Source organism: Histoplasma capsulatum (genome assembly GCF_000150115.1).
Source record: "Histoplasma capsulatum G186AR genomic scaffold supercont2.5, whole genome shotgun sequence".
NCBI classification, from domain to species: Eukaryota; Fungi; Ascomycota; class Eurotiomycetes; order Onygenales; family Ajellomycetaceae; genus Histoplasma; species Histoplasma capsulatum.
This window is the reverse complement of record NW_025544805.1, coordinates 1,515,080-1,527,400: the sequence shown is the minus strand read 5'-3', so window position 1 is coordinate 1,527,400 and position 12,321 is coordinate 1,515,080. Positions and strand designations below refer to the sequence as shown.

The window sequence follows — 12,321 nt, the reverse complement described above, 5'->3', positions numbered from 1 at the left end:
GTGGTGGGTCCCTGCTCCTCGATGGCCTGTCCATCATGCAAATTTCGGTTACTGCGAGGAACGATCGATTTCGATTCTAGACCCTTCGAAGCAACCTTTAGTCAAGTGGCATGGGTTGGCATGTGCTCGAAAAGAAAATGCACATTTGTTCGAATTTGTGGACATCTACAATTTGGCTGAGTCGCATCAACAATCTCAACCGTGGAATCCAGCGAGATTGTCAGTCAGGATAACCGTTTACTCGAGCTAGCGAGAGGAGAAAGAATACGTTGCAAAGATTCGAGTCCTCTGGGAACAATTGTTGGGCGCAAGAACCAACAGTTAGAAACGGTCTCCAGAAGTTGGTAAAGTCGGGTATGATTAGTGCTTATGGGAGACTTGGAATATCCTGAACGTTAAAAGAGCCTCTCCCCCGACTGTGAGTTCTGAACACCTGGAGTGGTGACTTGACTCCCTTCAATCTTTTGTTACATCTCAAAGTATGTCAACCTTCACCTTCTACCATCAAATATGTTTTGCATCAACATACCAATGCAGTAAGTTAGTGTTAGAGGCTACCTCTAACAAACTACACAAACACACCCAAGAAGGCTCTCAGGTGTTACTTTTCTTGCAGTCTGCTATCGGATTTTTTATTTGTAAAGACTTCGCCCAAGGAAGACGCGAAGCCGGCTGATGTGGAGAGCACTTCTGGTCTGTGGCTTTGAAGGCACTTACTCCTTTTGCGTCTGAACTGAGCGGAGCAGAGATCAGAGTAACATGCCCAACGCTGTGAGCTTCTGAAATTTCGCGATTGCTGTCCGTGCCATACACTTCTCTACTCCGTACTCTTCTACATTTCGTTCTAAACCTCTTTGCTTTCCACCTAGCAGCTATTTGATGTATAACCGTCTACCAAACCACGTATCTGCGTGGTTGAGGACGGTGAACCTGGCACAAGAAAGCAAGCTCAAGGCAATGATATCGCATGTGCCTGGGCGGTGATTTTTCCGTACTCGAGCACATCTTGAGATCCACTGCTGAAAGTCCCTAAACCAATCTCTTCAAAACTCACTCATCGTAGTGTCAATGAGGATACCCTTTCAAAACCCCCGTACTATGAGATATGTCATGGGATTTAATCTTCCGAATGAATTGTTTTCAATCATTAAAAAAAGTTGTCCGGTGTTCTTACGGTATTCCAATCATGAATATACGTTCTGGCGAGGAGCAGCAATGCAACCGTTTTCATCATCCAGTAGCGCATTATATTCTGGTTCAGATGATATAGGGCCAGCTACTAATTCTCAACCAAAGGGGTTTGAGAGGTCGACGAACTCTATGACATAACTTTTAGACTACATATCCTGAACCTGGTGGACGAGGAAGTAGGGGATGAGTAACTAAGCTGATCGAAAGCTACCCCCAATAAGAACTATATGCGATCCACATCCACCCAGTTCTCCAAAGGAACTATCGATTGTCCATATATACAACATCACACGGACTCAAATGGGTTTCTAGTACAGTTAGGAGCAAGACGCCAAAGACTCCCAGCCCTCGTTACAAAAAGTTCACATTGCATCATAGAAACAAAAACATTTCTCTGGCTTAATTCTTTCCGTCTGGGTGAACACGCCTATCAGCGGATATTGTATGCGGTGTGTCCCATTCGTCACAGAAAAGGGAAGAAGACACTGGTGCCGGTGTCCGAGGCGGCGGGGTAGTCGCCTGTAAGGACGGGATGTCGTTATGAGGGAGATCGCGCTCTCTCTTCTCCTTATACTCTTCGGCTTGATAATCTTCCGATTGAACTGTTATGGTGACATCCTGTCTGATATGCAAAGAACGCACCGAACCGTCGTCATCGCTGCTGATGGTGGTGGGGCTGCTGTGCCTTTTACCATCCAAGGTTGGCTTTCCCCTGTCGGTTGCTGATCCCAACCAGGTGAAGGATTGTAGTTTGTAATCTACAGATTTGAGCCCTGTCCATGACGGGCGTCGAGGCATAGAGAGCGCGGCTCCGATGCAATTTGCTGGACCCAATCCTCCACTAGACCAGTTCCTGAGTGAGGGGAAAATGTCCCATAACAGAGACCAGGTCAGCAGCAGATTTGTCACAAGCACTACAACTGTTGCCTCCCAGAAGTGCCAATTCAGATAAACATAGGAAATTAACAAGGGAACAAGACAGTATATTTTGGTGAGGAGGGCCGCCACAATAACGAATATACCGAGGCTGAAGATAAACAGGAGAATGCATTTCTGTTTTAGAGGTAACTAGGCGAACCAACATCAGAAGCAGGATGCCAACAAGAAGCATAAATATATCACCAGTGATGCCTAAACAGCCGTTGATAATTTCGTAATATTGATATGACGAGCATTGGTAAGTAAATAAATTAGTATTGACGGTCAGACAAGTAGGGGGAGGCCAATATCAAACACGCACAGTTTGGTGTAGGTACTGCCCAATGATCCGTAATAGGACAACAGATAAGAAAAGGTGAAAGTTCACTTCCAACGAACGACATTCCTGTGTATATGGCACAATAGTTGACTAGTTTTTGGCGGCTCAATCCATTCCTATATGGCGTTAGAAAAACCAGGAATTAAAAGATCATGTCCAGGACCCCTCAACAGCTCGTATAATGGTGGAGAAGAACGAGTTCCCTTACGTGATACGCCCATATATTGTTAACATGCAACATTTTAAAGTCCATATGGTGAGGACCATCATGTACTCGGAGACGTAGACCCATTTGCTACCACTGACACGTTCTGATTTCGTTTTCGGCGTGAGAGCTAGTATTTCTTCGTCGGTTAAGAGATTAGAACCTCCGCCAGCGATGACCTGGTTTACCGCAATGGAGAGAAGAGTAAACCAGATAGTAACGGTAAGCATGAACTAATCGTCTAACTGTAAGTCTCTAAATCCAAGTCGCTTTACGCGAGCAACGCTATCACAAAATTAACATCGGGAGCACTGTATATCCTCAACATGCGGTAAACGTTGTGCACCCCGAAAAAATAATACTTACCCCCTAAGTATTATAGAGAAAATACCCACACCATATAGTGTCCATGTTTCGGTCTTGAAATGCTGGACAAATTTAGGGTCCGACAATGACATCTTCGCTGATTATTGCTAGATCTTTAGATTTTCAACTCCTTACAAAGGCTGATATATTTTCCTAGAGGGACTAGTTTCTCCCGTGTAAGAGTGCAATCAAGCTTATATTTGTCCGAAGATGTTCCAGTGGATAGATACGAGGAATATCGAGAAGAGAGCGAGATAATGCACATATACAGCACATGATATAATATTCAAAAAAAGTATAGATAGTGTAGGCCGCATAAACACGATCCGTATCTAGCAGCTAGAACTCGAACAATAACGAATGACGAAAAGAAGTTAATCTTTCTTTTTTGAAAAAGACAATCAAAATCTTAGCCACCATGTTCCGTCTTTGTGGGAAAGTTGCGAAGGTGCAAAGGGCTAAAAAGACAAAAACCAGAGAGGGTCACAGCGAAGATCTAGGGGTTAAGAAAAACCCTAGATGTTACCCGGTGTTGTAGGTTGATTTGAACGTTTCTGTTTAGTTTAGTTCCTTGCAAAGTCCTTGATTAAATATCGATGTTTCATACTATTTTCGTCCAGAGAAAATTGGCTTTTTCAGGATATTTGTGGATCTCGTCCCTCTCCGCAAGTGCAGCTGAATAACGAAGAAAATAAAGAAAATGAGAAGCAGGGTTATCTGGATAGTTCCCAAAAGACGTCGCCACATGGCTTCTCCAACCATGATCGATATTTCCATGACTGGAGATCAAACGAAGATGTTTGGCAATTATTGACCAACACAGCCTTCGTGTCGGAGTTAATTTCACGTTGATCCTAGGTATATCAAGGAAGATGGGACCCAGCTCAAGCACCAGACGGGGAAATGCGAGACGTTAGAATCAGTCAGTGGCCGATCTGATAGGAAAACGCGGGAAGAATGAGGGCTCTGAGTGGACAACTCAACCCACCGTTTGTCGCTACTCGTCGGGCGCTTTTTTTCTCTGGAAAGGTATGAGAGGACCCATCATGGGAGAACAAAACCTCAGTCGTAGCAATGAGAATGATGAAACCCAAGATACCTGGAGGTGGGGGATGAGGGCGCTAATCTTTTATAGATATAGTGTATGCATCTCCATTACATACAAAATATATAATGGATGAGAATTGAACAAAGAAATAAACCGGAAGAATGGGGAAATGAGAATGGTTGCAATCCACATGGCTGAGGGGTGCGTCCTACAATACCAAAGAAGCAAAAAAGTAAAAAACCACAAGAAGATGATCAGGCCATATGTGGGAGACTGGTCGGCTTTTGTCCAGGTAGGCAGGTGAAGAGGAAGATGGATCGAGTAGTATCGCGCATCGGAGCACTGAAAGGTTGAGGCCGTTGCAGATCCACATCCTTCACCCCTGGAAAAACGTGGTGTCTGAGTGTCTATGAGTGTGCATCTTGTTTCCTCCCTCGTCCACTGGATTGGCTACAGCGAGTGCTGGTGGCTGGATAGTGGAGAAGCCAGCCCTGGGAATCCACGCTAGACTTGAGCAGGGTTTCCCAACTTATATCGAGACAACATCTCTCTGGCCTCCAGGCTTGGGGAAATGACTTGGTGCCTCACCATTCTTCTAAGGACCCACTAGCAAAGTACAGATCTGTATCGTGGCGATAAGATCCAAAGAGTCCAAGTCTTCACCAACCTGGGCTCCAAAATCGGCAACGAGGTTGTATTCCTAGACTCAAGTTTTTTTCATGGGCCAAAAGAATGGGCAGTCTCCACCATTTTTTGCCTCCACAAAATTCGCAGGATTTCGGCAGGATAGTGTGGACGGAGGCGCTGGAGGATTTATTCAGTCAAGTATATCCTTGAGGCACAGCTAAGAGAGAATTCGACCCTGACTTGATCCAACTTGCTCCAATTAGCTGTAAACCAGGGTTGCATTCTTCTCCGCAAAATTAAAGAATGATAAATAGTCTCAAATGGTAGCAGAAATCCGGCCATAAGCCTACCATGGTTATCCTGGAGTTCTGTGCGTCAACGCATATATATTTCCCACTCTATGAGGCGAGGTTCAATCAAGCCAGAAGAAAAATTAATTAGTTTCACGGAATTTGCCATATCTCGATGCCCTTTCCACCACTAACGTCCCCTATGATGAGGCTAAGACCTAACTAACCGACAAGAGTGAGAACGTTATTTTGAGGGAGATGCATCGAATCCGAAGCACGCGAACCATAACCACAGAGTTTCCCTTCGGCTACAGCGATCTTTTCTGTCGAACACTCCGGTTGTTGTTCGACGGCCGATGTCGCTAAGCGCAGAAAAAAACAAACGTTCGCACCGAGATCTCGATTTTTCCCACGCCCTCAACGGTCACAGCGACGCAGGAATGTAGTGGCCATCGACGAGTAGGGATCCAGCTGGCCAATAATGCCAGGCAGCATCAACACATTTTGTTATCATCCTGGGCCCTATGTATGTGGAGTCTGTTGCATGATCAGCCCCACCATCCCATGCCCGCTGCGCCGAAACGGAGGCAATCGGGATGCTGTGAATTTGGAGAGCGTTATCCTCTCTTGCTGGCTCGTTTTCTGACCCTCTTCTGACATTGCGAATGCCCCGCCGTTGTTTGCCTCTTTATCTTTTTCCACCACTGGTCGTTCCAGAAGTCTCTGGCGTTCTTTCGTTTGGGGGACGACGGATGACGATGACAATTGGTTGCACAACGGCGGGGAAACAAAGGTTCCCAGCTCTCCTGGGCTTTGGGAGCCCTGCTTGCAGATCAGAGCTTTACATTCTTGTCTAGCTTCAGTTTTTTGTACCATCACTTTATCATTTTTGGACTGTTCTGCTGCGGTTAATTTAATTTAATTTAATTAACTATTTTTCGATTAAAAAAAAGAGATTCATTTTTCCTCGTTTATTATGCCCAAAATTGCTTTCTTGATTCTCCTTTCCCAAGGACCGACTTTATATTCACCCCAAGTTCGGACCAGCATATTTCTAACCGGCCGCAAGAACGATGTTGAAGGGGGATTCCGTCAAAATGGATGCTAACCCGTCGGATGGCCAAAGTCAAGGTCGAGTTCCGTCAATTGAATATGGAGAGGCGAAGCAGTCATTGTCCGGCGAAGCCGTTAACGCCTCCGGGCATAAACAGGAGCTGGAGCGCAACTTCAGCCTAATAAGCATTTGTGCCATTGGGATCACGACGGGAAACTCATGGACCGCAATGGGAGGCAGTCTTGTACTTTGGTTTCGTCTCATTTTTGCAAAATAAAAAAGCCTTCAGAGGGAGGAGATGCATTAGATAATTCTGAAAGGAGTATAATTTCTGACATTTTTTTTCTCCCTCATAATAGAACGTCGCTATTTACAATGGGGGACCACCTGGAGTTATTTACGAATTGTGAGTTTAAGCGACCCAATATCCAGCGGTTGACAATGTGTTTTTTTGACCGTTTCTAACGGGGGATCTTATTCTAGCATTGCCGTCGCGATATGTTACTGGTTAGTTGCAGCCTCCATTGCTGAATTGGCTTCCGCAATGCCCTCAGCGGCTGGAGGTAAGCTACCCCTTGATGACAGAATACCAAAATAATGAATCATTCGCACACAACTAACTGGACGTCGGATCCTAGTGTATCACTGGGCTAGTTTAACAGCAGGACGATATGGTCGTCCGGTAGGTTGGCTAGCTGGCTATTGGAATTTCTTCGCATGGGTATTTGGTGCTGCCTCCATGGCCTCAATTCTCGCCAACCAGACCGTCTCAATGTACATGCTTTTCAATCCGGAGTTAGAACCACAGGCATGGCATATATTTGTCAGTTATATTTTCTGCTCTTGGCTCTGCTGCTGCATTGTGTTGTTCGCCAATAAAGCACTACCGGCCATCAGTAATGCGGGCATGTTCCTTATCATCGCCGGTGTCTTCGTTACCATTCTGGTTTGCGCCATCATGCCCCATGTGACTGGGCGCGGATATGCGTCGAACGACTTTGTCTGGAGGGACTGGGAGAATCAAACAGGCTATTCCAGCAACGGCTTCGTCTTTGTTGCCGGTATGCTTAACGGTGCGTACTCCGTCGGCAACCCTGACATCACCAGCCATGTTGCAGAGGAAATCCCCAGGTACGTATTTCCAACTCAAGCCAGAATTATAAAACCTCTGGGTAACTCACTCTATCCATAACCGCCATTTCATGCTTGCATACTAATCAAACGCACCTCCAACCCACCAGACCAAGTCGCAACATCCCTAAAGCCGTCCTTGCTCAAATGGCCGTAGGCTTCGTCACCGCCATAACGTACATGGTAGCGCTCCTCTACTCCATCCACGACCTCCCCGCCGTTCTCGACAACAAATCCACCTTCCCACTCGCCGAGATCTACCGACAAGCAACTAACTCCCACGGCGGCGCCCTAGGCCTCCTCATCGTCGTCTTCCTGCCCACCTTCATAACTTGCATCGGCTGCTACATCACCGCCGGCCGCACCCTCTGGACCCTATCCCGCGACAACGCAACCCCATTCAGCGGCTGGCTGTCACGCGTCAGCACCGCATTCCACAACCCCTTCAACGCCACGTTTATCTGCGGTTGCATCGTGACGGTCATGGGCTGCATCTATGTCGGCTCGTCGACGGCATTCAGTGCGCTCGTCGGCTCCTTCGTGCAGCTTTCGTCACTATCATACACTGCCGCGATCCTGCCGCACATCCTGAGCGGGCGATCCGCGTTCCGGCCGGGTTATTTCTTCATGCATGGCTGGGTTGGGTACCTCGTCAACGCCGCAGCGTGTCTGTATATGATGGCGTTCATTGTGATATTCTCGTTCCCGTTTGCCCTGCCTGTCACAGCGCAGGATATGAACTACACTTTGCTAATCACGTGGGGATTGACGATTTTCGTTGGGGCGTGGTGGCTGTTTAGGCGGAGGGATTATATAGGGCCTAGAGCGATGCCGCTAACAGAGGTGATGATGGCGAAAGATGCGATATGAGTTCGTTGGTTATTTGTTTAGTTTTTGCTTTTCTTTTATTTTTTAAGAGAAAAAACTCTCTATTCCCATGACCCGAGAATTCGCTCCCCTCCATCAGAGAGGAGTCTCCTTCATTCATGGATAAATATCGATACTGCCTTGGATATACGGCCTTAGAAAATATACTTCTGGTAGGTTAATATGTTGAGAAGGGCGGGGAGGAGAACGCCTTTCCTTCTCTTCCATTCTCGTAGATATTAAGGCCATATCTATTAAATTCGCTTGATATAATTTGTATATACATATATGACCTCAAAGGCTTGTTTCTGCATATTTTTGGAATATACAGTACTATTATTTATACCATCAAAATCTTATAGACCCTTACTCGCTCGTGTTTGTCGCTATTCAGATTTGAATACCGCTCTCTTCTTCTTCTTCTTATTTTCGTCCCCATCTCTTAATGTCTGGTATGGGCAGTTGATGTCAATCCCTGATATTTTACTTGAATGGTATAGCTTTTTTTAATAGTTAATAGATACATACTTGGAAAGGGTGCCTAATAATACCTAAAAAAAGCTTGATCTTCCGCCAAGTCATGATCGAGTTACAGCGACAAAGCTTATTTTCAGGATCCAGGGGTTTTACGCTCTATTGCAGGCGAAGGAAAATAAATAAAGAGTCACTTTTCTCCATGGGCTTTGGTCACCGGATAGGCAGCATGCATGGTTTATGTCTCCGGGGTTTCTCATGGTGATACAACATTGCACTGTTACACATTTGGTCAGATCGTTCGCGGTCTAGACTTTTCTGCTGCTCTTGCTTCCTGGCTTTTTTTTTCCCTTTTGACTTCTTCTTCCCACAGAACCAATTGTGCGAGAGGCGCAATGACAATCGAATTCACTCACACACAGAGACAAAACAGTTCCTGCGACGAAGCCTTGGAATCGTTATTTACCCAATGCGGCTACGTGTCCGGCTGATGATCAAATAGAGGAGCCATTCGATACGGAGCTGACACTCAGAATAAAACAGAATTACCGAACTGGGAAGCCTTGCGCAGTGTCGTTCAAACTGCTGACGGTAAGGCGTGGTGATGAATGATGTGATTGTCCAATACTTTCGGTGCGCTAAGCTCAGGGAAGCACAGGGGGGTACGTATGTTTCCCCCACAAAGACCAGCTCATTCAGCCGTTGTGGTACGGCAGTTTGTCCGGCGAGCGCATCGTAGTTGTGGGAAGGGTCCCTTGCGGCAGGAAACTATTACCAGAAATGAAGGGGCAAAGGTGGCCTGGTCTGTCAGGTAATTCTTTTTGAATGTATCACTCTGTAACAACTTACGGCCGCCTGCGTCGTGGATTCAAGGCCTGGAGTCTCCAGCCATTGATCGACCAGGCGAGTTTGCGCAACCGACGAGTCCCAACAATGATATGCTGCCAGGCTAGCACAGCAGCCAATGAGAACCAGTCGGAGAACCTGTTGCCTCACGCTGCAAATTAAAATAAGACAAATTCTTAGCTTCGCCGGAGCTGACCATCAGATATGCTTCGTCGGGGCACATGGTGAGGATCCATTACGTAAGCCCAACTCGATCAAGAATTCGATGGAATGTAACTAAATATTCGGATGAAGATCGAAAGAGAATTGCCTTCATTCAAGACGAAGAACGGGAAGACAAAAGAATCAAAAGACAATCCTCTCCCTTTTCTATGGTTAGGGCCAGGGGTAAACAGTAAACAAACAATACTTGTAGGAGGTCAGGGGGAAAGCCTGGTCTCGTTTTACCAAGTGGAAGTTCTCTTATGGCCCCTGGATCGTGACCCATGGCTGGGGGCGATGGTTGAGTGACTGCTCTGTCTGTTGGGCACCATGAATGTCACCCTGCAGATCTAGAATTCGGATGCTCGAGTATGACTATAATTCTACATCCGGTATGATACCTGCCTAGCCTAGACAACCGATTCCTGTCGGCAGGAGCACTTAGCGCGGCCGCAAATCCAGGAGGATCTGCCGCGTACGCAGTATATTTCGATATAAATATAACCACCCACCCCCAAGACATGGGTGAGTCTACCTCCTCTTTCATCTTTTCCCTGCTGAGAAATGTTGTGCTGCACAACGCTCATCAAGATGCATAGAGTGCAGGTCTATTCAACTTACTTTTTGTTTGAACATGTTTAAGTAACAAAGTTTTCCCATCTGTGCCTGTTGGATGTGTCTCTCAGCTTTTTGTCGCTTTTCATTCTGTCCCCTGCATAAACTGGCTCAAGTGCTATTTGTTGTTCACATCTCAATATACCAAAGTTTGCTGGGTTCCCATCAAGTGTGGGCTGACATCAACCTGCAGAAGTTTAGAGCCGAGGGGTAAAAAACAAAGAAAACCAGAATAACAAGCTAAGAGGCAAAGGTCCAACAAACAGGGGAAAAAGAGGGTAACAAGGGCCTTGGAGTTGGGTTGCAAAAGCAGGAACTGCATATCCAGCTGGGTGCATTTGACTTGGTTTGAGATATCTCCCGTCGACTCCTGTTATAATCGATCCAGCGACGTCGGTCCTGCAGGAACGAAACAAAAAATAAAGCAATCGCACGGAGCACGAAGGACACTGGCATCAACGACGTGCAGCTATATGATGAAGCCAATTGCCCTTCTTCAGTCTATGTTTCTTGTGCACGCCCTTTGCGCCCCCGCCCTTCTATCAAAAATTGCTCTCTCAGGGGCAGATACTGACCTGGACAAATCCTCCTCATCCACTTTACCATATCAAACTACGGTATATTCTTCGACTGGTGAAAGACAACCCAGGAGAAATTCCTCTGGGCAGAACCTTAGTACGCGCCAACTTAAGCTGCTCAGAGACCTTAGCCTCAACCATATATCCTATCAGGAGCTACAGGAAATAATAAGCTGGCTGAATGAAAAGTGGCCCGCTGCTGACGACCTGATCCAATCCATACAACAACTGGTCGATATTGGGCTTTCAGACTCGCGATCGTCGCCACTGCCTGACCCGCTGTCGGATACCCATGACAAACCACTGCCAACTGCTGTTCTCATGTACCTGGGGAACCAGGTTGGACACAAACAAAGCACCGCACCCAACTCCCGAACAACACTGAACCCCGCAGAATTCGCAGAGGAGCGCCTTACACACGCCCCAATTAGTGCTTCTCTCGAGATCATATACCCACCACAAGAAACATCAATCATATCATCACTCCTTACCATTCCCTTTTCAGCATCACAACCCGCAGCAGCAGCAGCAGCAACTACGGCAACAAACTCCGATAAAAGCCTATTCACCACGCTCAATGCCATGGACATCATCGATGAGCTCATCATCTGGACAGCTGAGAGGCCCTTTTGGGCAGCTCTGTTCTCCATTTATGCATTGGTACTGCTGTTTCTCATCTCCGTCGTGATTGTTGAAGTAGGGGATTTCGTCTGGGCTTTGATTAGCACGAAGATACCGTCATGGAGACGAGTCATCCTATCTGGGCCCGAGAGACGTCTCGTCGCGGTTCCTGCGGCAGAGAATGATGAGAAGCGAATGGGAGTGGACTATGGGTCGTGTTGCGAGATGGATGGCTGATTTATCTTTTCCTTTGTCTTGCTTGGGTAGGGGACTGTTTTTGTTGGAATTGCATATAACCAGGTTTCGGTGTTTTTCTTTTCTTTTCTTCCTTTGTCTGTTCCTTTTCAGCCTTAACATTAGCGATTTCATATCTCTCCTTATGCTCGATTCTGCAGGAGTTAATATTTCTAACGAAGCGATCATATCATCTCTCTACACACCTCTGCATGACTTCTTCTTTAATCACCCGAAACTGGTCCTGAAGTTTGAACCCATTTGCGCCAGGTTTCTCCCACTGTTTGGAGAAGTTAATATAAACTTCCCCCCAGGTATACACTCATGATCCCCCTTGGATCCAGCTAATTGGGCCTTCCCCTCCTCCCCATATCATCCAATGTTCCTTGCCGTTCATTGAATGCTGCAAATCCCCAGTAAAGCCAATCTTAATAAGCCTTACCCAAACCAACGAATAGAAGAGGGTGGCCTAGGTTATTAGAGTATATACCCATCATGGACACGTAGAAGGCAAAAACGCGCTAGAAGCTACCAAGATGGCGGGATATAAAGCACTGGAACGGTCCAATTGTTGACCGGTAAGTTACTCGCAGCGGAAGGAACTTGAAACCGAGAAACCAGACCTCGGCATATCATTTCCTTTCGTTCTTGCTCCTTGCCGGAGCCGGGACAACGCGGGGAGCAAGCCGATCTCGGCAAGCGCTGCCGCAATGCC

At 46.6% G+C, this 12,321-nt stretch overlaps 5 protein-coding genes across 5 annotated transcripts; 3 read left to right on the top strand and 2 right to left on the bottom strand.

Annotated features, from left to right (window-relative positions):
- Positions 1–1,304: 1,304 nt before the first annotated feature.
- On the bottom strand, positions 1,305–3,112 carry HCBG_04472 (uncharacterized protein; the record flags this gene model as incomplete). Its single annotated transcript, XM_045431521.1, has 4 exons — positions 1,305–2,244; positions 2,505–2,565; positions 2,658–2,833; positions 3,050–3,112. The coding sequence occupies 4 exons, from the start codon at positions 3,110–3,112 to the stop codon at positions 1,591–1,593; spliced, it is 954 nt and encodes a 317-aa protein (XP_045288074.1).
- Positions 3,113–3,438: 326 nt separating this feature from the next.
- On the top strand, positions 3,439–3,872 carry HCBG_04471 (uncharacterized protein; the record flags this gene model as incomplete). Its single annotated transcript, XM_045431520.1, has 2 exons — positions 3,439–3,554; positions 3,641–3,872. The coding sequence occupies 2 exons, from the start codon at positions 3,439–3,441 to the stop codon at positions 3,870–3,872; spliced, it is 348 nt and encodes a 115-aa protein (XP_045288073.1).
- A 2,122-nt stretch (positions 3,873–5,994) lies between these two features.
- HCBG_04470 (choline transporter) lies at positions 5,995–8,299 on the top strand (the record flags this gene model as incomplete). The annotated part of the gene is made up of 5 exons (XM_045431519.1): positions 5,995–6,283; positions 6,399–6,445; positions 6,523–6,602; positions 6,678–7,170; positions 7,281–8,299. 5 exons carry the CDS (start codon positions 6,083–6,085, stop codon positions 8,038–8,040), a joined length of 1,581 nt encoding a protein of 526 aa, XP_045288072.1.
- Positions 8,300–8,423: 124 nt separating this feature from the next.
- On the bottom strand, positions 8,424–9,844 carry HCBG_04469 (uncharacterized protein; the record flags this gene model as incomplete). Its single annotated transcript, XM_045431518.1, has 5 exons — positions 8,424–8,537; positions 8,566–8,670; positions 9,061–9,279; positions 9,361–9,508; positions 9,762–9,844. 5 exons carry the CDS (start codon positions 9,842–9,844, stop codon positions 8,424–8,426), a joined length of 669 nt encoding a protein of 222 aa, XP_045288071.1.
- Positions 9,845–10,676: 832 nt separating this feature from the next.
- HCBG_04468 (uncharacterized protein) lies at positions 10,677–11,609 on the top strand (the record flags this gene model as incomplete). Its single annotated transcript, XM_045431517.1, has 1 exon — positions 10,677–11,609. One exon carries the CDS (start codon positions 10,677–10,679, stop codon positions 11,607–11,609), a length of 933 nt encoding a protein of 310 aa, XP_045288070.1.
- Between the last annotated feature and the right edge of the window lie 712 nt (positions 11,610–12,321).